Below are 26,163 nucleotides of genomic sequence, written 5' to 3'. Positions count from 1 at the left end.
AAATGGGATACAGACCTAAACAAATTTTCAACTGTGGAATATAAAATTTCTGAGAAGCTTGTAAGAATTGCCTATCATTCCTCGTCATCACCAGGAAATGCAAATTAAAACAAATCTGAAATTCCACCTCACACCTGTCAGAATGGCTAAAATCAAAATCACAGGCGACAATGGATGTTGACAAAGATGTGGAGAAAGAGGAACACTCCTCCACTGTGGATGGGGTTTTGAGCATGTACAACCACTCTGGATATGTCTGTGCCTCAGAAAATTGGACATAGTACTACCTGAAGACCCAGCTCTACTACTCCTAGGCATATACCCAAAAGAAGCTTCAACAACTAATAAGAACACATGCTCCACTATGTTCATAGAAGTATTATGTATAATAGCTAGAAGCAGAAAAGAAGCCAGATGTCCTTCAATAGACGAATGGATACAGAAATTGTGGTATATTTACTCAATGGGGTACTACCCAGCTCTTAAAAGCAATAACCTCATGAAACTTCTAGGCAAATGGATGGAACTTGAGGCCATCATCCTGAGTGAAATAACCCACTTACAGAACACTCATGGTATGTACTTACTGATAAGTGGATACTAACCCAAAAAGCTCAAAATACCCATGAAACAATTTACAGAATTTATGAAGCTCAAACTGAAGAATGGCAGAATGTGAATGGATGCCTCTTTCATTCTAAGTAGGGAGAAGAAAACATTCATAAGAGGAAATAATGGCACAAATAAAGGAGCAGAGATTTGAGAAAAGATCATTCAGAAACTGACTCACCTGGCAATCCATCCCTTCTGATGCCAGGTAGTGCTTGCTTGCAAGAATCTGATATGGATGCCTCCTTAGAGGCTTTGCCAGAGCCAGACTGATACAGAGAAGAATGCTTGAGGCTGACCATTGGACTGAACACTGGGACCCCAGTGAAGGACTGAAAATAAGGACATAAAGAGCTGGAAGATTTGCATCCCCATGTGTAGAACAAAATTATCAATTAACCAAACCCACCGTAGCTCCAGGGACTAAAACATCAAACAATGAGTTTGCATGGTGAGACTCAAGCTCCAGGTACAAATGTAGCAGAGGATGGCATTGTCTTGCATCAATGGGAGGAGAGGCCTTTAGTCCAGAGTTCACTCATTTTTCCAGTGCAGCAGAATGCCAAGGCATTGAGGGGGCAGCAGCTGTTTCGAAAAGGGAGCACATTCATGGAGGTAATGGGAGGGGGGGAGAGTAGAATTGGAAGAATGGGGATAACATCTAAAATGTAAATACAGAGGATATCCAATTTAAAAAAAAAGAAAGAAAAGAAAATAATGTCTTTTTTTTTTTAAACATGGTAATTTATTTTATGCAGTTGTTTGAATCAATTGATTAAAAATTCTCAAAAGGCACTTTAAAAAACATTTAAAAATACATTTTCAGACTTAATGGTGATCACTTAAAATAAGCAAGTCACCAGACATTTTTAAACCCTTGACACTATTACTTTAAATAATTTTTAAATTCCCAAACACAAACATTTACTGTATAATACAACACACTGCTTAGCAGTAAGATTAGTTTCCCGCTAATACTCTTTATGTAGATCATTAATTTATAGCGCCCTGCAAAGTTACTCAAACTTAATTATGTAACTGAAAACTCAAAGAGGTAAGGGAGTTTAAATGAAGTACATTCAACTCTGACACTGCTTTCTGCAGGTGCTTCTCTAAAGGGAATCTGTACAAAGTTCTCAGTTCCACTGGTGTTAAGATTTCAATACAGCTGATATATAACTGTAGGTCATCTTAAATCAAGAGGTTACATAAGTGTAAAATATACCACAGCTTGTCTCCCATATTTCTCATGATGTTTCTGTAAATCCTAATACAAAACAACAGAAATGAAGGCAATGTGTTTGCCTTTTGCTTTTAAGAGGAAGGTAAATAACTTTGCTTTCTTAATTATAGATGTAGAATTATTGTAGGTTGTACAAGTTCTATTGGAGCAAGTAGCCACAGACGATTGTTGGACTTTTAGTCTCATGGGAAACCTGTGCTAGGTATAAAACTGTCATAAAGGATAAACATTCTAAACACCCAAATCAAAGAACTGCAAGCACTCCAAGTAGCTAGAATTTAAGCATAAAGGAACTATATCAAAAACAGAATGAAACAGAAAGTGCAAGAACAAAGCTAGGTAGGATCTGACAAACCAAGTGTGGATGTCTTTCAAGTATAACACGGCCTCAATCTAGCAATACAGTTTGACAAGCTAAAAGTGTAAAAACAAAACAAAACAAATCTTAAGAAACAACTCTGAAAACAACCAGTTAGCAAACACTGTAATGCTCAAATCCAATTACCACATTCAAGACATAGTATGAAATGGTGATTTATTTTTGAATCATTTTATAGTAACAAACCGATCTCTGAAATTTAGATATGTTCAAACAGTCAAAATGCTGGGGCAAAAACCTGCTTTATATCTATGAACTTCTCACTAGAAAAACACAAGCATATTATTAATAGATAACGTAAGACTTTATTTAAAGTCTTATGTCTTGAAACCACACTACAATCAATTATTCATGACAGAGATCTTTATCTAAAAGAGTGAATTCATCATTTCATCATAAATCTTGTTTAATGTGCTCTACCAAATATTTGGAAGAAATTTTTTTTTGCTTCATTAGATCACAGGACAGGTACATAGGTTTCGAAAGTGACAAAACTTAGTATAAATTAGCAAAAAATACTTGGCATATTATTGAGTAGCATTTTTTCATTTCTATAGGAAATTTCAGTAACTAGTGGACATTTTTATGATAACATGTTTTAATGAATTTATATGTACATATTAGTACTCACTGAACCCTTTCTACTCAGTGGGAAATGACTAAACTTGTAGAATTGTAGATTTTTTTTTAAAGGTCCTGGTAATAGCCATTATAGAGAAGTAAAGAATTTTGCCAAAACCAACGATGTGCGGACCCTTTAAACTTTATAGGATTTTATTTTTAATATAAGAAAATAATGTCTTATTTCCCACTGGATTTTTTTTTTCTTTATCAATGATCAAGTGACCATAGGTATGTGGGTTTATTTCTGGGTCTTCCAGCTGTTCTACAGAGTCATAGTGATAAGAACTACATGATATTGGCACAAAGACAGATGGGTACATCAATTGTTAGATATTATTTTTAAAAACATAAACAAGCAGGTAGACCAATGGAATAGAATCAAAGACCCAGAAATGAACCCACACACCTATGGTCACTTGATATTTGACAAAGCAGTTAAAAACATTCAATGGAAAAAGGACAGCCTCTTCATCAAATAGTGCTGGTTCAACTGACAGTCAGCATGCAGAAGAAAGCAAATCAATCCTTTCTTATCTCCTTGTACAAATGTAAAGTCCAAGGGGATCAAAGACCTCCACATAAAATCAGCTACACTGAAACTAATAGAACAGAAAATGGGGAAGAGTTTAGAATACATAGGCACAAGGGAAATTTTCCTGAATAGGACACCAATGGTTTATGCTCTAAGATCAAGAATAGACAAATGGGGCCTCATGGAACTGCAAAGCATCTGTAAAGCCAAGGAAACTGTCAAAAGGACAAAATGGCCACCAACAGATTGGGAAAAGATTTTTTACCAATACTGCATCTGATAGAGGGCTAGTATCTAATATATACAAAGAACCCAAGAAGTTATACGCTAGAGAATCAGAGAATCCTATTAAAAATGGGATAGAGAGTTATACAGAGACTTCTCAATGGAAGAATATCGAATGGCTGAGGGGCATCTAAAGAAATGCTCAGCATCCCAATCATCAGGGAACTGCAAATCATACCAACCCTAAGATTCCACCTTACCCCAGTCACAGTGTTTAAGATCAGGAACTCAGGTGACAGCAGTTGCTGGTGAGGATGCAGAGAAAGAGGAACACTCCTCCACTGTTGGCAGGATTGTAAACTGGTGCAACCACACTAGAAGTTAGTCTGGCAGTTCTTCAGAAAATTGGACATAGTGCTACCAGTCCTAGACATGTACCCAAAAGTAGTTCCAATATCTACTAAAGACACATGCTCAACAATGTTCATAGCAGCCTTATTTATAATAGCCAGAATCTGGAAAGAACTCAGATGTCCTCGAACAGAAGAATGGATTTAGAAAACGTGGTACATATACACAATGGAGTACTACTTAGCTATTTAAAACAATGTGTTCATGAAATTTCTAGGCAAATGAATGGAACTTGAAGCTATCATCATGAATGAGGTAACCCAGTCACAAAAGAAAACTCATGGTATGTTCAAATGATCATACATATGATCAAATCCTAGCCCCCCCTTCCCCAAATAAAAAGAGCTTGGAATACCCAAGAAACCATCCCCAGAACTTTTGAAGCTAAAAAAGAAGGGAGATCAGAATGTGGATGCCTTAGTCCTTCTTAGAAGGGAGAACAAAACGGGAGAAAATACAAGGTCAAATAGAGGAGCAGGGATTGAAGAAAAGATCCACGGAGACTGCCTCACCTGGAGAACCACAGCATATGCGCCACCAAAGCCATGCACTGTTGCTGATGCTGAGAAGTGCTTACTGGCAGGACCCAGACATGGATCCTCAGAGGCTCTGCCAGAGTCATGTAGATACAGATGAGGATGATTGCAGATAAACATCAGACTGAACATGGGACCCCAGTGAAAGAGCTAGAGAAGGACTGAAAGAGATGAAAGGTTTGCACCTTCATGGGAACAACAACATCAGCCAAGGCACTGAGGTGAAAAGGGTGATTGGGAGAGGGAGCACCTTCTTGGAAGCAAGTTGAGGTGGAGAGGGGAGAGGAGTGGGGGGGAAGGGTATAAAATTTGAAATGTAAATAAAGAAAATACTCAATAAAATTGAAAAAGAACAAACTCAATTTATATTTGAGATTATCTGTAGTTATATGTTAAAGGAAATATAAACTTAAGTTCATATTGGATATAATTATGTTATGCTACATTAAATATAAGATTAAAAAGGAAATACTATGTTAATAATTAAATTATATGGCATTTAACATTTGATTAGATACAAGGATATGCCACAGAGTTGTACTATCAGTCAGTATTTAGATAGTCCTTGATATTGTCTGCAGTATAATTAATATTCACAATCATTAAATACTGAGTAAATCTCATGAATTTGGTCATACGAACAGTCCTTACTCTAGCAATGCAGAGTCTTTAGAGGGCAGACTCACAGCTCCAAAAAAATTAGTAACTGTGGCTCAGGACTAATATTGACTACAAGGCTCTTATCAACTCACACATGAATTTATCACTAGCTTCTTCTCACATTAATAGAATAGATTCCAGAAATATCCACAATTTTCTCTCTGCTCCTTTACATCTGCTTTCTTTTCTTTCTCTCTGTTCCTAGACACTTTCTCTCTTCCACGTAATAGAGAATATCATGGATAAATTAGAGATATCACCAATAGTTCACGTTTATTTTATGTGACCAATTTTGTTTGTTAAACGTTTTTTTGTGCTGTGTTCATTTTGTAGCTATTGCAGATAGTGCCCTGGTGGTGGGATACACCATGGGATTTTTACTAGGAGTGAACAATTTTAAGTTTCCTGTGGAAGAAGCAAAGAAAGCAGTGTAAGTCATACTATTTACTCTTCTACTTACTTTATTATGTATGAAACAAACACTTATTGAATAATACATAGAAAATGTATTCAACTGTGGATGGTGTATACCTATATTTAAACATGAATAAAATTATGCTGTGCATTTGTTTCTTTACTGTTGAGAATATAATCGATACGATTACTTAATGGTTCATTAGCTTTTTATAATTTGTTTATAAATATCATGCAATACTCATTCAATACACCACAGCAGTAACTATGTGTGTAAAATATAGAAGGTTTCATCTTGCTTATTATTTAATTTAAAAATTTCATATAATATATTCTTTTCCTACTCTTCCGTTGCACCCAACTTCTTCCAGGTACGTCCCTACCCACATGATGGTCTATACCTAGGGACAATATGTTTTCTACAGCATAATGTTTCTACATATAGCAACAACACTCCACATTAGGTCCCATGGCGAGCTGTTACCAATACAAAATGAACTCAATGTGTTTTATTAATAAACATTTTTTATTTTGTTTTGTTTCATTATTTTTTTCTCTTTTTTTGCTGGCATTTTGCTTGTTTGATTTGCTTTTAATTTTTGTGTTTTTGTAGTTTCATTCTGTTTTTTTGAATGCATGAGAGAAAAGATATAACACCATGTCTCATGTGGAAGCACATTACTGTACTAGGCATAGAGGCTTTCTAAAATGAATACACGTATGAAAAGAATTCAAATAGATTCATCAAATAGTTGTGTAAACAATGCCCCTAATTAAATGCCTTATCCCATTATGTCCCAGGAATAAATTAAATGTAATATGTTTCCATGTGGGATTTCACAAGGGCTTTAGTGTTTGATTCTGAGTCTTCTATTTCTTTATCTGTGCCTCCATCCTCTTCCTTCTTTTACCTCTTCATTCTAGTTTACTTCCTAAATGTCAATAACATTGTGTTACAGTTCCCCTTCTTTCAGAGATTATGCTCTTTCTGGAACCTAGCTTCTGGGGTTATTCCTATTGTAGAACACAGAACCAATGATTGTTAATGATCAAGTATGATGGCAGAACATTTAGTATGCATCACGTAGCAGTATGATATGATTGATGGACATTGACACCCAACCGCCTGGCAGAACCCTCACCTGAGTTACCAAAGTGACTATAGCAGTGTCCATTCTCATCAGTTTGTCCGTCATTTGTTTTATTGATCTTGATACTTGTGACTGGTATGAGATGAAATCTCAAAGTTGTGCTAATTTGCCTTTCCCTGATGGATAAAGTAGTTGAGCATTTTTGAAAGTGTTACTCAATCCTTTGTATTTTATCTTTTCAGACTCTCTGCTGAGTTCTCCATGCCATTATAAGTTGGGTTATTTTCTGAATTTCTGATGTTCACTTATTTAGTTCCTTATATACTGTAGCTACTCACATTTTTTCAGACATGTAATTGCTCTTTAAGCATTCTTTTGGCTGCTGCTTGGCTTGAATGGTGTGTTGCTTGCTTTGCCTTATTTGCACGTTCATGAGAGCACATTAAATAATTCTTGGTCTTAGTGCCTTTGCTATGGGAGTCCTATCAGAAAGTCCTCTCTTGTGTCAGTGAGTTCTTGCCTATTTTTCACTTTTTCATCCCTGAGGATGAGCATATCTGGTTTTATATGGAGGTCGGTGCTCCACATGGGGTAGAGTTTTATGCAAAGGGACAGGCATGGATTTGTTAGTCAGGGAAAGAGCAAGCAGTCACAGAGCAAAGGTTGTCATGGAGAAGTGGGTTAACATTTCAAACACTTATTAAAAAATACAGATCAATATTTGAAAAATGTTTGAAATCATTTTACATTAGAACAATAAAAATGGAGTCTGCTTTTAAATTTTATTTTAACATGATCAGAACAGCTGTAATCAAGAGAATGAGTGATAATGAGGATGTGGAAATGGAAAAGTTTTTATTTACTGCTGGCAATATAAATCTAGACTGTTACTGTGGAAGTTCCTCAAGAGTAAGTCCTGAAAATGAGCTCCGTAAGAGATGTATAAACAGTTAAAATGCATAACATTCTAGCCCAACACCTGGGTCTCCTCACAACTTCCTGTGTCTCTCAGTGTCACAGCAAGCATTTATATGTACACACACAGACACACACACACACACACTCACACACACACACACTCACACACACACACAGACACACACACAGACATGCGCACGAATTTAAAAAGAGAGTATGGATATATGATTTTATGCTTCTATATAAGGGAACACAGAGATGCAAACCACGAATGTATCCTGATATGTAAACTATACGAAGAGAAATTAAAGCATCAGTAGCATAATAGATACAATGGAAGAAAGAATGAACAACCTTGTAGCAGGCGATTGGAAAATTCACAGTTGAGAAGAAAGAAATTGAGGTGGAATAATAAGGCATTTGGGAATGAATAAAAATAACAAATGTTGAGATTGTTGGATTTCAAGTAAGACTTCAATAGGTCAAAAATACCAAAATATATTTCAACAAAATAAAAATTGCTAAAATCAACATTATACAACTATTCAGAAAAAAAAAATCAAATGTTATGCAACAAATTATATTCAACCAAGTCTGTGTAAACCATGCTGTAATCTAGGATTCAGAGATTAAAGTAAATTAAATATCTAAAATTATATAAATAAGAAAAGAAAATAAATGACGTATAAGAACTCAATTTCATTATTAAAGTTCTCAGCAGAAAACCTAAAATTTATGAAAATATATTTAAATATTATATTTTTAATATTCGAGATTAAAACATGATTTCATCATTTTCCTGTTTTTTTCTCTCTCTTTACCGCAGGAGAAAACCTAAAATCTCTGAAAATATATTTAAATATTATATAGTTTTTTTTTCCTTTTTTTTAAACGACTTTATTTTACAAAACAAAGATAAATGTACAAATTTTAAACATTTTTGAATAAAATTATACATTTTTGTCAGTACTGTTTTTTCAGACATTGAAATAATTTTTAAATAAAACCATGTGAATATATTTTTTTAGTCAGTACTTGATTTTTTTCAAGGGCTTGACAGTATGCATTGAAAACCTAATAGTTACAATAAGCGTAGAGTACATGCAAAACAAAACGCAACATGGAAATAGTAAAAGTCTTCTTGTTTTGTAAATATATGTATATTTTTTTGTTTTCTTTATTTCTTGGACTTCATACACTCTGTGAGTTGTTTCTGGGGGAGTGCAAGCCTCTGGGGTTAGCATCCCACTATCAGTGACTGCATATTATGTCTGTTCTTTTGTGACTGGGTTATCTCACTCAGGATGATCTTCTCTAGATGCAGCCATTTTCTTAAGAATTTGGTTAAGTCATTGTTTCTGGTGGCTGAGTATTATTCCATTGTGTAAATGTACCACAATTTTTGTATCCATTCATCTTCTGAAGGACATCTGGGTTCCTTCCAGCTTTTGGCTATTATAAATAGAGCAGCTATGAACATTGTGGTGCATGTATCTTTGTTGCATATTAAAGTGTCTCTGGGGTATATGCCCAGAAGTGGAATAGCTGGGTCTTCAGGTAGTACTATGTCCAATTTTCTGAGGTATCGCCAGACTGATTTCCAGAGTGGTTGTATCAGTTTACAACCCCACCAACAGTGGAGAAGTGTTCCTCTTTCTCCACATTCTCGCCAGCATCTGCTGTCTTCTGAGTTTTGGATCTTGGCCAATCTGACTGATGTGAGGTGGAATCTCAGGGTTGTTTTGAGTTGCATTTCTCTGATGGCTAAGGATGTGAAGCACTTCCTTAGATGTTTCTCAGCCATTCGATATTCCTGAATTGAGAACGTTTTGTTTAGCTCTGTACACCATTTTTTAATAGGGTTGTTTGATTCTCTGGAGTCTAGCTTTTTGAGTTCTTTGTATACCTTGGATATTAGGCCTCTATCTGATGTGGTGTTGGTAAAGATCTTTTCCCATTCTGTTGGCTGCTGTTTTGTTTTCTTGACAATGTCCTTAGCCTTACAGAAACTTTGCAATCTCATTAAGTCCCATTTGTTAATCTTTGACTTAGAGCTTGAGCCAGTGGTGTTTTGTTCAGAAAATTTTCTCCTGTGCCTATGTGTTCTAAGGTTTGCCCTACTTTCTCATCTAATAGTTTCAGTGTATCTGGTTTAATGTGGAGATCTTTGATCCATTTACACGTGAGCTTTGTACAAGGGTCTATTTTCATTCTTTTGCATGCTGAGTGCCAGTTGGACAAGCACCATTTATTGAATAGGCTGTCCTTTTTCCATTGAATGTTTACGGCTCCTTTGTCAAAAATGAAGTGACCATATACATGAAAGCTCATTTCTGGATCTTCTGTTCTATCCATTGATTCATGTGCCTATTTCTGTACCAGTACCATGCAGTTTTCAGCACAATTGCCTTGTAATATAGCTTGAGGTCAGTGATAGTGATTTCTGCACATGTTTTCTTGTTGTTGAGGATGAATTTCGCTATTTTGGTCTTTTGCTATTCCATATGAAGTTGCACATTGATATTTCCAACTCAGTGAAGAACTGGGTTGGAATTTTGATGGAGATTGCATTGAATCTGTAGATTGCTTTTGGTAGGATGGCCATTTTTAAAATGTTGATCCTTCCAATCCATGAGCATGGGAGATCTTTCCATTTTCTGAGATCTTCCTCATTTCCTTCTTTAGAGGTTTGAAGTTCTTTTCATAGAGGTCCTTCACTTGCTTAGTTAGAGTCACACCAATGTATTTCATAGTTTTGGTGACTATTGTGACTGGTACCTTTTTTCTAATTTCTTGCTCCACATGTTTGTCCTTTGAGTATAGGAAGGCTACTGATTTGTTTGAGTTAATTTTGTATCCAGCCACTTTGCTGAACTTGTTTATTAGCTGTGAGAGTTCTCTGGTGGAATTTTTGGTGTTACTTAAATACACTACCATGTCATATGCAAAGAGTGATGTTTTAACCTCTTCCTTTCCGATTTGTATCCCCTTGATCTCCTTTTGCTGTCCAATTGCTCCAGCCAGGACTTTCAGTACTATGTTGAATAGGTAGGGGGAGAGTGGGCAGCCTAGTCAAGTCCCTGATTTTAGTGGGACTGCTTCAAGTTTCTCACCGTTAAGTTTGATGTTGGCTGTTGGTTTGCTGTATATTGCTTTTATTATGTTTAGGTATGGACCTTGGATTCCTGAACTTTCCAGAACTTTTAACATGAAGGTGTGTTGAATTTTGTCAAATGCTTTCTCAGCATCTAGTGAGATAACCATGTGATTTTTTTTCTTTGAGTTTGTTTATATGGTGGATTACATTGATGGATTTCCTTATATTATACCATCCCTGCATCACAGTGATGAAGCCTACTTGGTGATGGTGAATGATCGTTTTGATGTGTTCTTGGATTCGGTTTGCACGGATTTTGTTGAGTATTTTTGCATCAATGTTCATAAGTGAGATTGTTCTGAAGTTCTCTTTTTTTGTAGGGTTTTTGTGTGGTTTAGGTACGAGGGTTATTGTAAACTCAAAGAATGAGTTAGGTAGTATTTCATCTGATTCTATCTTGTGGAATAGTTTGGAGAGTATTGGTGTTATGCCTGAAATAAATTTCTGATAAAATTCTGCACTGAACCTGTCTGGACCTGAGCTTTTTTTGGTTGGAAGGCTTTTTGACTTCTTCTATTTCTTTAGGTGTTATGGGATTATATAGATGGTTTACTTGGTCCTGGTGTAATTTTAGGATGTTGTATCTGTCTAGGAATTTGTCCATTTCCTCCAGATTTTCCATCTTTGTGGAGTATAGGTTTTTGTAGTAGAATCTGTTGATTTCTTGAATTTCCTCAGTTTCAGTTGTTATGTCTCCACTTTCCTTTCTGATTTTGTTAATTTGTATACTCTCTCTTTGCCCCCTAGTTAGTCTGGCTAGGGGTTTATCAATATTTGATTTTCTCAAAGAACTAGCTCTTGGTTTTGTTGATTTTTTCAATGGTTCTATTTGTTTCTATTTGGTCTATTTCTGCCCTAATTTTGATTATTTCTTGCCGTCTACTCTTCTTGGGTGTATCTGCTTCCTTTTGTTCTAGGGCTTTTAGCTGTGCTGTCAAGTTGCTGATGTATGCTCTCTCCAGTTTTTTTTTGGAAGCACTTAGGGCTATGAGTTTTCCTCTCAGTACTGCTTTCATTGCATCCTATAGGTTTGGGTATGTTGTGTTTTGGTTTTCATTGAATTCTAAAAAATCCTTAATTTCTTTCTTTATTTCTTCTTTGACCCTGCTATCCTTTAACAGAGCGTTGTTTAGTTTCTATGTGTATGTGGGCTTTTTGTTGTCTTCGTTGTTTTTAAAGACCAGCCATAGACCATAATGATCTGAGAGGATGCAGGGGACTATTTCAATTTTCTTATATCGATTGATGCTCATTCTATGTCTAACTATGTGGTCAATTTTTGAGAAGGTACCATGGGGTGATGAGAAGAACGTGTATTCTTTTACTTTAGGATTATATGTTCTGTTGATATCTATTAATTCTAGTTGGTTCAAAGTCTCTGCTATTTTTACAGTGTCCTTGTTCAGTTTCTGTTTCCATGATCTGTCCATTGGAGAGAGTGGGGTATTAATGTCTCCCACTATTATTGTGTGGGGTGAAATGTATTTTTTGAGCTTTCGTAGGGTTTCTTTTATGAATGTTGGTGCTTTTTTATTTGGAGCATATATGTTAAGGATTGAGAGTTCCTCCTGACAGATTTCCCCGGTAATGAGTAAACAGTGTCCTTCCTTATCTTTTTTGATAACTTTTGGTTTGGAATTTATTTTATTCGATATTACAATAGCCACTCCAGCTTGCTTCTTGGGGCTGTTTGCTTGGAAGTTTTTTCCCACCCTTTTATTCTGAGATGGTGTCTGTCTTTGTCTCTGAGATGAGTTTTCTGCATGCAGCAAAATGCTAGATTTTGTTTACGTATCCAGTCTGATAGCCTATGTCTCTTTATTGGGGAGTTGAGTCCATTTATGCTAATAGATATCAAGGAATAGTTGTTTCTGTTTCCTGCTATTATTGCTTTTGTAGGTTGAGTTGTGTCTGTGTCTTTTTCTTCTTTTAGTTTTCTTGCTTAGGAGTTTTCTTGTTTTTACTAGGATGAATTTCCCCTGATTGTATTGGGTTTTCCACCTATAATTCGTTGTAGTGCTTGGTTTGTGGTCAGATATTGTGTAAATTTAGATTTGTCTTGAAATATCTTTATCTCTCCATCTATGTTGATTGATAGTTTTGCTGGGTATAGCAGCTTGGGCTGGCACTTGTGCTCTCTTAGGGTATGCATGATGTCTGTCCAGGCTCTTCTAGCTTTCATAGTCTGAGAACTGTTTTTAAAGAAGCTGTCTTTTCTCCAGACTTGGATTTTCGCTCTTCATTTATAAGTAGACATCTGAAGTATAGCTTTAGTTTCCTAACCCCACAATTCCATGGTTTATGCATTTATTCTTGTGAAAATGCCATGTAATATTAGGCACTGTGAGTTTGTAGTATGCTTTAAACTCCAGTATCTAGATTTTTCCAGCTTTGTGTTTTCTCAGACAATTTGGCTGTTTAGCGTCTTTGTGGCTCCATTTTAATTTTTGGTCATTTCTTCTAATTCTGTCAATAAAGTCTAGTATTGCATTGTATATTTAGAAAAGGTTCAGTATTATGCTCATTTTCACAATATTAATTTTTTAAACTCATGACCACCGAAGATATTCCATTTTATTAATTTCCTTTATTTCTTTTTTGTTCTTGACAGTTTTCCTAGTGTTCTGTGCATTTGACCAACTATAGTTCATAGTAATAGTACACTTTTTTCCTTACAACTTTATTTAAAAAATAGAGATACATGTACAGATTTTTAAAAGCATTTTGCCATAAAACTATATGAATATATTTTTGTCAGTACTTGATTCTTTTAAAGGTTGATAGTATGCATTGAAATCTTACTAGTAACCATAAGCATAAAATATATGTAGAACAAAACATAACATGGAACATAGTGATTTTTGAATACCAAAAATTGCCACTAGGCTATATTCTTTGTTCTTGAATTATTAATGATTTAAGGTCCAGGTGTACCACACTCTGAGTTACTATACCCTTATTTTTTGTTTTTCTAAAAAGAACTGAGGCTTTCACTTTTTGAATTTTTTTTTTTTAGTATCCCATTATCAGTGACTGCATATTAAGTCTGTTCTTTTGACTGGGTTACATCACTCAGCATGATATTCTCTAGATGCATCCATTTTCCTAGGAATTTCATGAATTCTTTTTTCTGTAAGCTCAGTAGTACTCCATTGTGTAAATATACCACAATTTTTTGTATCCATTCATATACTGAAGGACATCTGGGATCTTTCCAGCTTCTGGATATTATAAATAAGGCTACTATAAACATGGTGGAGCATCTGTCCTTATTGTATGTTGGAGCATCTCTGGGGTATATGTCCAGAAGTGGAATAACTGGGTCTTCAGGTAGTACTATGTCTAATGTTTTGAGGAACTGCAAGATTGATTTCCAGAGTGATTGTACCATCTTACAATTCCACAAACAGTGAAGGAGGGTTCTTTCTCAGCATCCTCGCCAGCATCTGCTGTCATCTGAGTTTTTGATCCTAGCTATTCTGACAGGTGTGAGGTGGAATCTCAGAGTTGTTTTGATTTGCATTTCCCTGATGGCTAACGATGTTGAACACTTTCTTAGATGCTTCTCAGCCATTCAATATTCCACAATTGAGAACTTTTTGTTTAGCTCTGTACCCCATTTTTTTAACAGGGTTGTTTATTTCTCTGGAATCTAGCTTCTTGAGTTCTTTGCATATCTTGGATGTTAGGCCTCTACCTGATGTGGTGTTGGTAAAGGCATTCTCCCACTCTGTTGGCTGACATTTTGTTTTCTTGACAGTGTCCTTAGCCTTACAGAAACTTTGCGATCTCATTAAGTCCCATTTGTCAAACTTTGACCTTAGAGCACAAGCCACTGGTGTTCTGCTCAGAAAATTTTCTCCTGTGCCTATGTGTTCTAAAGTTTACCCTACTTTCTCATCTAATAGTTTCTGTGTACCTAGTTTAATGTGAAGATCTTTGATCCACTTGCACTTGAGCTTTGTACAAGGAGATAAGAAAAGGTCTATTTTCATTCCTCTGCATACTGTGTGCCAGTTGGACCAACACCATTTGTTGAATAGGCTGTCCTTTTTCCATTGAATGTTTACAGTTCCTTTTTCAAAAATCAGGTGACCATATATGTGAGGGCTGATTTCTGGATCTTCCATTCTATTCAACTGATCCACGTGTCTATCTCTGTGCCAGTACCATGGAGTTTTCAGCACAATTGCCTTGTAATATAGCTCGAGGTCGGGGATAGTGATTTCTGAAGATATTTTCTTGTTGTTGAGGATGGATTTCGCTATTCTAGGTCTCTTGATATCCCAGATGAAATTACATATTGCTCTTTCCAACTCAATGAAGAATTGGGTTGAAATTTTGATGGGGAATGCATTGAATCTGTAGATTGCTCTTGGTAAGATGGCCATTTTTACAATGTTGATCCTTCCAATCCATGAGCATAGGAGATCTTTCCATTTTCTGAAATCTTCCTCAATTTCCTTCTTTAGAGGATTGAAGTTCTTGTCATACAGGTACTTCACTTGCATAGTTAGAGTGATACCAATGTATTTCATATTGTTTGTGACTATTGTGAAGGGTATCTTTTCCCTAATTTCTTTCTCCATATGTTTGTCCTTTGAGTAAAGGAAGGCTACTGATTTGTTTGAGTTAATTTTATATCCAGCCACTTTGCTGAACTTGTTTATCAGCTGTAGAAGTTCTCTGGTGGAATTTGTGGGGTCGCTTAAGTACACTATCATGTCATCTGCAAAGAGTGATGTTTTTACCTCTTCCTTTCTGATTTGTATCCCTTCGATTTCCTTTTGCTGTCTAATTGCTCAGGCCAGAACTTCCAGTACTATGTTGAATAGGTAGAGGGTGATTAGGCAGTCTTGTCCAATCTCTGATTTTAGGGGGGTTGCTTCAAGTTTCCCACCGTTAAGTTTGATGTTGGATGTTGGTTTGTTGTATATTGCTTTTATTATGTTTAGGTATGGGCCTTGGATTCCTGTTCTTTCCAAGACTTTTAACAGGAAGGTGTGTTGAATTTTGTCAAATGCTTTCCCAGCATCTAGTGAGATGACCATGCGGTTTTTTTCTTTGAGTTTGCTTATATGGTAGATTACATTGATGGATTTCCCTATATTAAATAATCCCTGCATCTCAGGGATGAAGTCTACTTGATCATGGTGAATGATCATTTGATGTGTTCTTGGATTCGGTTTGCAAGGATTTTTTTTTGAGTATTTTTGATCAATGTTCATAAGTGAGATTGATTTGAATTTCTCTTTCCTTGTAGGGTCTTTGTGTGATTTAGGAATTATGGTTATTGTAGCCTCAAAAAATGAGTTAGGTAGTATTCCATCTGATTCTATCTTTTGGAATAGTTTGAAGACTGTTGGTATTAGGTCGTCAATAAATTTCTGATAAAATTCTACACTGAACCCATCTGGACCTGGGCTTTTTTTGTTTGGGACGCTTTTTATGACTGCTTCTATTTCTTTAGGTGTTATGGGATTATTTAGATTGTTTACCTGGTCATGGTTTAACTTTAGTGCCTTCTATCTGTCTAGGAATTCATCCATTTCCTCCAGATTTTCCAGCTTTGTTGAGTATAGGCTTTTGTAGTAGGATCTGATGTCCTCAGTTTCAGTTGTTATTTCTCCACTTTCCTTTCTGATTTTGCTAATTTAGATATTCTCACTTTGCCCTCTAGTTTGTCTGGCTAAGAGTTTATCAATCTTGTTAATTTTCTCAAGAACCAGCTCTTGGTTTTGTTGATTCTTTGAATGGTACTTTTTGTTTCTATTTGGTCTACTTCTGCTCAAAGTTTGATTATTTCTTGCAGTCTAATCCTCTTGGGTGTATCTGCTTTTTTTTTTCTTTTCTTTTTTTTTGTTCTAGAGCTTTCAGCTGTGCTGTAAAGTTGCTGATGTATGCTCTTTAGAATTTCTTTTTGGAAGCACTCAGTGCTATGCATTTTTCTCTCAGTACTGCTTTCATTTTGTCCTATAGGTTTGAGTATGTGGTGTTTTCCTTTTCATTGAATTCTAGAAAATCCTTAATTACTTTTTTTTTATTTCTTCTTTTACCCTGCTATCATTTAATAGAGCATTGTTTATTTTCCATGTTTATATGGGCATCTGTTGTCTTTGTTGTTATTAAAGAACAGCCTTAGACCATGGTGATCTGAAAGCATGCATGTGAGTATTTCAATCTTATATATCTATTGAGGCTTGTTTTTTGATTAATTATGTGGTCAATTTCCAAGAAGGTGTCATTAGGTGATGAGAAGAAGTTTATTCTTTTGTTTTAGGATGATATGTTCTGTAGATATCTTTTAATTCCAGTTGGTTTATAACCTCTGCTAGTTTTACTGTGTCCTTGTTCAGTTTTTGTTTCCATCTTCTGTCCCTTGGTGAGAATGGGGTATTGAGGTCTCCCATTATTATTGTGTGGGGTGCAATGAACTTTTTGAGCTTTAGTAGGGTTTCTTTTATGAATATCAGTGCTTTTGTATTTGGAGCATATATGTTAAGGATTGAGAGTTTTTCCTGATAAATTTTCCCTGTAAGAGTAAAAAGTGTCCTTCCTTATCTTTTTTGATAACTTTTGGTTAAAAATCTAATTTATTCAATATTAGAATGGCTATTACAGCTTGCTTCTTGGAGCCATTTGCTTGGAAGTTTTTTTCCCAAGCTTTTTGTCTAAGATAGTGTCTGTTTTTGTCTCTGAGATAAATTTCTTGTATGCAGCAAAATGCTGGGTTTTGTTTATGTATCCAGTCTGATAGCCTATATCTTTCTATTGGAGAATTGAGTCCATTTATGTTAACAATTATGAAGGAATAGTGGTTGCTGTTTCCTGCTATTTTTGCTTTTGGAGGTTGAATTGTGCCTGTGTGTCTTTCTTCTTTTGGTTTTCTTGCTTATAAGTTTTCTTGTTTTTACTATTAGGTGGTTCCCTTCATTGTATTGGGTTTTCCACTTAGAATTCGTTGAAATGCTGGGTTTGTGGTCAGTTATTATGTAAATTTACTTTTGTCTTGGAATATCTTCATCTCTCCATCTATGGTGATTGAGAATTTTGCTGGGTATAGCAGCTTTGGCTGGCATCTGTGCTCTCTTAGCGTTTGCATTATGTCTGTCCAGGTTCTTTTAGCTTTCATAGACTCTGTTGAAAAGTTGGGTGTGATTCTGATTGGTCTGCCTTTATATGTTACCTGACCTTTTCCCTTACTTCTTTTAATATTTTTTTCTTTGCTTTGGACACTTGGTGTTTTGACTATTATATGTTGGGAGGAATTTCTTTTCTAGTCCAACCTATTTGGAGTTCTGTAGGCTTGTTTTATGCTCATGTTCATCTCATTCTTAAGGGTAGGGAAGTTTTCTTCTACAATTGGGTTGAAGATATTTACTGTGCCTCTTAGTTGATATTCTTCTCCCTCTTCTATTCCTCTTATCTTTATGTTTGTTCTTCTCATTGTGTCCTGGATCTCCTGGATATTTTGGGTTAGGAGCTTTTAGGTTTTTGCATCTTCTTTGACTGTTTTGTTTATGTTTTCAATGTTGTCTTTGGCCCCCAAGATTTTCTCTTCCATCTCTTGTAGTCTGTTGGAAATGCTTGCATTTTTGACTCCTGATTTTTTTTTTTTAGGTGTTCTGCCTCTAGGGTTGTCTCTTTTAGTGTTTTTTTTTTTTTTTTTTTTTTTTATTGTGTCCGATTTTGTTTCAAATTCTTTCTTCCATTCCTTCATTGCTTTGGTTTTGTTTTCCTCTAGTTCTTTGAGTTCTTTGAGTGTTTTTCTTGTTTCCTCTTTAAAAGCTTCTAATTCTTTATGCCTGTCTTCCTGTTGTTGTTTAAGGATCTCTATCATCATCTTGAGGTATAATTTCAGGTCTGAGTCTTATTTTTCTGGGGTGTTTGGCATTCAGTTGTTTGCTGTGATGGGAGAGCTGGGTTCTGGTGTTGCCAGGTTGTCTTGGTTTCCCTGTGGTATGTTCTTTTGCTTTCCTCTTGCCATCTTGTTGTCTTTGAATATTTGTGGTCTTGTTGCCAGTGATTGCCTCTCCCTTGTACCTGTCTTGTGTCCCTGGATCTCCTGCTCCCTGGCTACTAGGAACGCCTTCTTAGTAGGCCTGTGTCCCTGGATCTCTGCTGTTCCTGGGGCGGATAATCTGAGTACCCTTCCTTCACTCAAAGTCCTCCAGCTGGGAATAGCCCGATGCTGGGTTACTGTTTCCCTGAACCAAAGGTGGGGTGGCCCACTTTCAGCACGCTCAACAGAGATCTCTCTGCAGAGATCTATGTGCACCCCGGCTATTTGGAATGCCTTCTTACCAGGCCTGTGTCCCTGGATCTCCGCTGTTCCTGATCTCAGATGGTCTGAGCCTATATGCCAATTTTCTAATCTACTACCATTAGAACTATATTTTCAATGATAATCTCTGAAGAGATCTCAGTGAGTCTTCAGGGTGTGCCAGGTACAGATCTTATCATCTTTAAATAGATTCATTTCCCCCCTTACTATATGAGACTGCTTTCTGTTTCTTCCTCGTCCAGCTACTTGGGTTAAGACAGAGCGCTCTGTTGAGTAAGTGTGCAAAGAGTAGACACTCATTTTATGTTTTTAACTGCAGCCGATAGGCTTTCAGATTGCCCTTGCTTAGTACAGTCCTTCCTAAAACCTTGGTTTATGACCTCTATTATATTTGAGGGTACATTTCTCTTCTGATATTTTCTTTGAGGTTTAACAAGAAGAATGGTTGAATTTTTCATAATACTTCCTTATTAAATTATATATTTACCTTCCAAAGATTTCCTCTCATGTTCTGCCCTCCTAGAGTTTCTACCTCCATACTTCCCATTTCTTTACTTCTGAGAGGCTGCTCACCACACAGCCCCACTTCATCCCCCCACCCCTAGAATCTTCCTTTCCTTGGGTGTCAAGTCTCTACAGGATTATGCATATCCTCTCCCACTGAGATCACAAAAACTGTGCCCTGCTACATAACTGCTTGAACCAGGGTCCAGCCCATGTATGCTCCTTAATTTGTGGCCTAGGGTCTGGGAGCTCCATGTGGGTCCAGGCTAGTTGACAATGGTGTTCTCACATGTTTTTAACCATTTAGATTATTTTAAATTTTGGTCTTGATGTATTTTTGCACTTATTAAAAGTTATTTGCAAAAAGAATTTTATATTTAAATACCCTCATAGTTAGTCTTTCTTCTTTTATATCTCATGATACATTTCCTTTTTGTTATTATTAAAACCACATTTTTTAATATTTGAAATTTTGGGGACAGCTTAGCATTTGTGTACAAGCATACCCCCACTGGATACACACACACACACACACACAAACTTTGAGCAACAATGAGCACTTGTTCTTTCAGAGGACGTGGGTTGGGCTCCCAGCACATAACTGGGAGCTACAACCATTAGTAATTACAAGTCCACGGTGTGTGAGACAGCCTCATTTGCACTCTGCATATGCTGCACTACATACATGCAGGGGAAACAGTCATCTACATCAAATAATTAAGTATAAAAAGATTTATAGAATACAAGAATTATTTTTAAAAAACATGAATTTTCTTGATAAAGCACTTAGATTTAAACTAAACTCATGTGTCAAATTGGGAAGCATTATTAGCTTTCCATGAAAGAAAGTAGCATGCTGTGATGTCATACCCAGTCTTTTAAAATTTGTTCAAAGATGGTTTGTATAGGTTTTATTCAATATGTATCAGACTAGTATATGGAGTGTTCAAACAGCTTGCTGAGTGTTGTATAGTGAAATCATAAGCTTTTAGTTTTCAAAATGCTTATTTCTACCAGGAGGAAAATACTTTTATTGTAAAATATAGCTGTCACATATGACCACACTCTTAAAATTTTTCTTACATTTAATAAAGCTTTTGCATTTAGTTGAGACCACAGTTCTTTAAGTGCACAATTATGCATACTATGTGTCACATGTGATGTTATTATAAACATACAAGTGGATTCCCAGTACTTAGAAACACAAAACTTGTGGATATTACAAGCAACTGGGAGAGAGTGACAGTGGGAATCTATGTATTCTCAAGGGTTTGGAGGATTAAGGTGAGGATATTTATCTTAGAATGACATTGAAGTCTTTCAAAAGAAAAGACAAGGCATTCCTAATTACAGAGCTCCTGCTTAGCCTGAAGAAAGTCCTGGAATCAAAAGTACCACAAAAAATAAACAACAATAAACAGATAATAAGAACAAAGAAAGCTCTTATGAGTGTTATATATTAACATATAGCAATCAGTTATTGGAAATTAAGACTGGGACCCTATGGGATTGAGGGTGGATACTGATATTTGTTAATAACATTGTCAGATGAAGAGGAGTTTTCTCAACAATGTATTACACTGTGAAAATTTCCATTATTTATGAGAAGTCTAATAAACTCTTCTAGTTTTGTAGAAACAAAGAGTTCCTCCAGAACAAGGTGATGTAGAGTGAGCATCTTTCCAGCAATAACTGTTTAGTGAAGATTTTAGTTCATAAGGAAGATATATAAATTTGTATTTTATGTTTGGAAGTCATTTTGCAGCATGTTATGTCTGCATGATGTGTGTGAAGGGGTAGAGCATTGAGTCCTTTGAAACCTGTAGTTGACTGTTAGCCATTCTGTGGTTACAGGAGACCAAACTCTGTTCCCGGCAAGCACTGGCACTGGATATAATCTCTGCTGGGGCATCTCTCTATCGCCCAGCTAAGATTTTCCATGGGTGTGGATTTGAAAATATTAGTAATAGAATATTCAGTGACTTCTGTAGATCTTAGACCTAAAAGATTAAAACAAACAAAAGATTAAAGAGAAGAGATACTGACTGACAGCTCATAGACATTTTGTTAGACAGAAATTCAGCAAATCCCACTACAGGGTCTTTCATATCCCTTCCTATCTTGCTACCTAATAACTTTTGTTTGTGAAAAGCAAAAGAAATCTTAAGAAGAAGGCAAACGAGTCCTACAGGAACATTGGGAAGCCCACAGAAATAGTAAGTACACTTTAGCACAGGGGTGTGTGAAGGAAGGGATATCAGATGTCATGTGACCTCAAGGGTCAGATGCCATAACCAAGAAAAGTCAGGTCCCCTAAGGAGCAAGGTTTCTTGCTGCAGAGTTCCAGGTGTAAGATTAAAGGAGCCAAAGAAACAAGGCATTGTTTCCAGAGGCCCAGATTAAAAGAGGGAATTATAAATAATATATTAGGGACAGGCAGGACATGTGCTACCTGAATCAGGTCACTGAAAAGGGAAGTGGGGAAGTAACGCTGTGACAGGAGGAAACCACAGAAGTGACACTGAACTAACCACAGGCTCTTGTCAGCAAAGCCCCAAATTCATAGTGACAGATGACACATGGATGGAACGTCACAGAAAATTCTACCAACAAATTATCATTTGTGTATAAAAGCTCCTAACTGAAAATTTCTATCTCTCTCTGTTCAAGTGGACATGTTCAAAGATTTCGAACATTGCAGAGAGGTTGGTTGAGGTCTCATCTTTTCGTTGCTCTGTTTGCATTTTGTGCATCTTTACCACTGCTCTGTTTTCCAGCTAGTTTACCTGGTGAGTATAAAAAAATATGAGTAGAGTATTTTTACCCTCTGCTCCTGTTCTTAAAATACAGATAAAGCAATTTTTAAATGAAATTACTTTCTTCCTGATATTGCTCTGTGACAAAAAATATTATCATCTTTGTGTGTGTGTGTGTTTTATCTAATGAAGCAGGGTTACAGCCAAATATTATATTTATGAGTTATATTTTTATTCATATATATTTGTGTTGCTCATTATTTCTTTTTAATAATACCATTTTATTTAAGGTGCATAGGTGCTTTTAAAAATGAATGTATAGGTAAATCTATTTAACACTTGTTTGTAAGTTAGATTTTCTATTGTAACAAAACCTACGGAATGACTCTCTCTCTCTCTCTCTCTCTCACTTTGTCTCTCTAATATATATATTTTAGAATGACTTAAAAGCTCTGGCACAGCCAATATACCATTGTATGCCTATGAAATGACGCTCAGTAGTTGTTCAGTCCATGAGTCTAGATACCTCAGCTGCTCTTCAATACATACTGGAATTAAAAAGAAGTCAGCTCTGATGCCAGTGAAGGAATGGATTTGCTAGTGATAAGGGCAAGAGCAAGCAGGGAAAGAGGAAAAGGAGCCAGGCAGAAGTCTGAATGTTCATTTCTTAAAGAAACACAAATGGAAATGAAGGATGAAAGAATAACACAGACACACATTTGACACACAGCAGAAAAAGTTCTGTAACGGAAATCTCATCACTAACAAAGCCTATGTTGAAACCTTTTTTTTTTGGACAAGGATTCACACTGTAGTCCTTGCTGTATTAGAACTCACTCTATAGATCATGCTATTGGTGAAATCAAAGATTCATGTGTCTCTCCCTTTTAATTGCAGTGATTTAAGGTAAATTCCAACAACTGGCTAAATAATCAGTTTTTTTTAAAAAAATTCAAACAGACAATGAATATTTGAAGACTTTTGGCATCTTTTGCCATTAAATATGCATTGAAATTCCATCTCCATGTGATTAAAACAACTCTCCTCAAGGGAATTAATGATTATGAGAACGTGGGGATATAAAAGCCTTTACTCATTGCTGGTGGTAATATAAACTTGTAAAATTACATTAGAGCTTCCTCCACAAAAAGCCACACTCCTTTACAGAGTATCTGAGTTTTGTCACACTTACCTGTGCCTCTGGTCTACACAGAGCATTTCTTATGTTCACATATTCGCTCACACACAATTTTACACATATTTAGAAATCTTATTTTTACAAACTAAAATTAGTCCAAATGAAGGAGCTAGAGAAAGGACTGAAGGAGCTGAAAGGGTCTGCAACCCCATGGGAAGAACAAAATGATCATCTAACCAAACCCACCATAGCTCCTAGGGAATAAAAACGCCAACCAGTGAGTTGTTATGGAGAGACCCATGGCTCCAGGTGCATATGCAGCAGACGATAGCATTGTCTGGCCTCAGTGGGAGGAGAGGACTTTGAGCCAGCGAAGGCTCATTTTTTCCCAGTGTAGGGGAATGCTGAGGTAGAAGAGGGATGTTGGGAGGAGCATATTCATGGAGGAATTGGGAGCGGGGAGGAGGGGGATTGTATTGGTGGAAAGGGGATAACACCCGAATTGTAAACACAGAGAATGTCTAATAAAAAAAACTGAAAATAGAACTATGATATAACCTAATTTTATGACTCTCCTATATGTATGCCTGAGTAGCTGTGTATCTTTCCTTGTTATTTACAAAAGCTAGAAGGTGGAACTATTCTAGATATTTATGAAAAGTTTAAAGGGATAAATCTATGCACAGTGGCATTGTAAAGAAAAATAAATTCATGACAGAGAGTAATTCTTATGTTAAATAAATGCACTGAAACTCAGAAAGACTAGGTCAAATGCTTTTTTTCCACATGTGGGATATACATGTAAAGATGCATGTATCTGCACATACATGTGAATAATATGTGTGTGTGCTTGTGCACAGGGGCATTGTGGGTGTGACAGCTAGAGAAGTGATAAAGTGAGGGTCTGAGGAGAGCTGAAGGGAAGTTGGATAGACAGCAGTGAAGTACAGATAACACGTGAGAACTGCAGCCTTACAGGAGAGGAATCAGTGGGGCTGGGTGGGCACGACATGTGGGGACAGCAACAGGGAGAGGGGACAAATAAGAACAGAGCATGAAGACATATGCGCATGAACACAGTCATGATGTCAACTGCTTTGTATGATAACATACAAAGCAGAAAGTGTTTGACAACTTTAGCAACCAGAGAAACGCTAACTGAAGCTGTTTGAGACCCGATCTCTCACCACCCAGAGTAGCCTCTGTCATTAAGGAAGAGCCAAAAAAACATCATCCAAGGAAAGTGAAACCTTCATTACTCTCACTTCACTCTTCACAACAACCATGGCTTAGAACCTGCCTAGAAACACAACTTCCTGGATGAGGAAAATGTGTTACCCAGGGCACTTCACTCAGATGTAAAGAATAATAACACTTACAAGGAAAAGTCTGTGGTGGCTTAAACATGTAGGATATGAAGGGACAAAAGGGACTGCATGAGGAGAAAAAAATAAGTGAGGTAGCAGAGGACAGTGAGTAAGATCATGTCAAGGAAGAAAGTGTTATATGCAATCAAGAAAATATTATAATTGCATTCATTAATATTATTACTATTAAATTATTACTATGTATTCTTGTACAAAGTTCTAACTTGGTACCATCAAATACTTTGTGAGACATAAAAGTCATTTTTGGAGGTGCTGTTTTTGAGTCATCAAATATTATTTATTGAATATGCTTTTTCAACTCTGCATTAAATTAAAATTTAATTCAGCCACGGGAACCACACTCTCAGCAGCTAAGAGTTACATAGCAGTTAACTACAAATGTAAAATTTTTCATTATCAAAGAATTGTGTGTTGCAAAGCACTAATGTTGTTGAAGAATTTGCATTCTAAAACACACATTTATTTAGTGTGTTTAAAATAACACTTACTGTTCCACGAGAAATTCTACTGTTATAGTGTGTACTAATGCATGATGTATATTTTCATATTGACCTGGAGATAAGAAAAGATTATTTTCCTTGTGACCTATAGGTGCACACAAGATAAGACTCCAGAAAAGTCAAGAACCTCCCACCATTGACAGGAGACTTAAAGATAAAAAAATTGAGCCTAATTTGAGGAGTTTTCTTTATGCTATTTGGGTAAAGTAAAATGTTTTGTTATCAACCAGTTAAATTGACCTGTGTAATTACTTATTTCTTAGTAATTTATTATAGAATAAGAATAAGACAAGGTTATTTAATTTAAATTTGCATGAGAGATTTGCAGTCTCTTAGATAAATTACTAAATTAATGATTTTTCTTATAATGAAAAAAATGGCTCATTTATATGAGATTACTAAAGACTGTGTTTATTCTCTCTGAAGAAATAAGTATGGCATTTAACAAAATTATATGAATTGGAAGAAAACTCTATGTGCTAATGTATAGCCCCATCACAAATAAAGCCACAACATTTAAACCAAACTCTGTTTTTTTTTGTTTTGTTTTGTTTTGGATAGAAAGGTCTATCCAAGTAGTAACAGACATAGGCATACATACAGAGCCCCTTCCAATGCTCTAGTAATATTCTGGATATTTTCATCTATTTATATCTATCTTTCAGGCATAGTTATTGCATTGTTGTGATTTTCACATGCATTTTTCATTCATAATTAGTAAATATTACACTGTGAGTAATACTTCCAAGTGTCTTAATGATAACATCAATCGAATTTCCTAACTCACATTAGAA

General features: G+C 36.0%; 1 protein-coding gene across 1 annotated transcript in view; it reads left to right on the top strand.

The window, feature by feature from the left end:
• The window catches only part of LOC308433272 (solute carrier organic anion transporter family member 6C1-like), a gene marked incomplete at both ends in the record, with an annotated part of 69,734 nt that overhangs the window by 13,719 nt on the left and 29,852 nt on the right, over positions 1-26,163 (top strand). The window contains 3 exons of the mRNA XM_080933273.1: positions 5,553-5,649; positions 22,258-22,376; positions 25,461-25,570. Coding sequence (XP_080789399.1) covers positions 5,553-5,649; positions 22,258-22,376; positions 25,461-25,570 — 326 coding nt within the window. The remainder of the gene's footprint in view (positions 1-5,552; positions 5,650-22,257; positions 22,377-25,460; positions 25,571-26,163) is intronic.

Source organism: Micromys minutus, assembly GCF_963924665.1.
Source record: "Micromys minutus genome assembly, chromosome: 19".
NCBI classification, from domain to species: domain Eukaryota; kingdom Metazoa; phylum Chordata; class Mammalia; order Rodentia; family Muridae; genus Micromys; species Micromys minutus.
The sequence above is the reverse complement of the archived record's forward strand: the minus strand, read 5'-3'. Positions and strand labels throughout refer to the sequence as shown.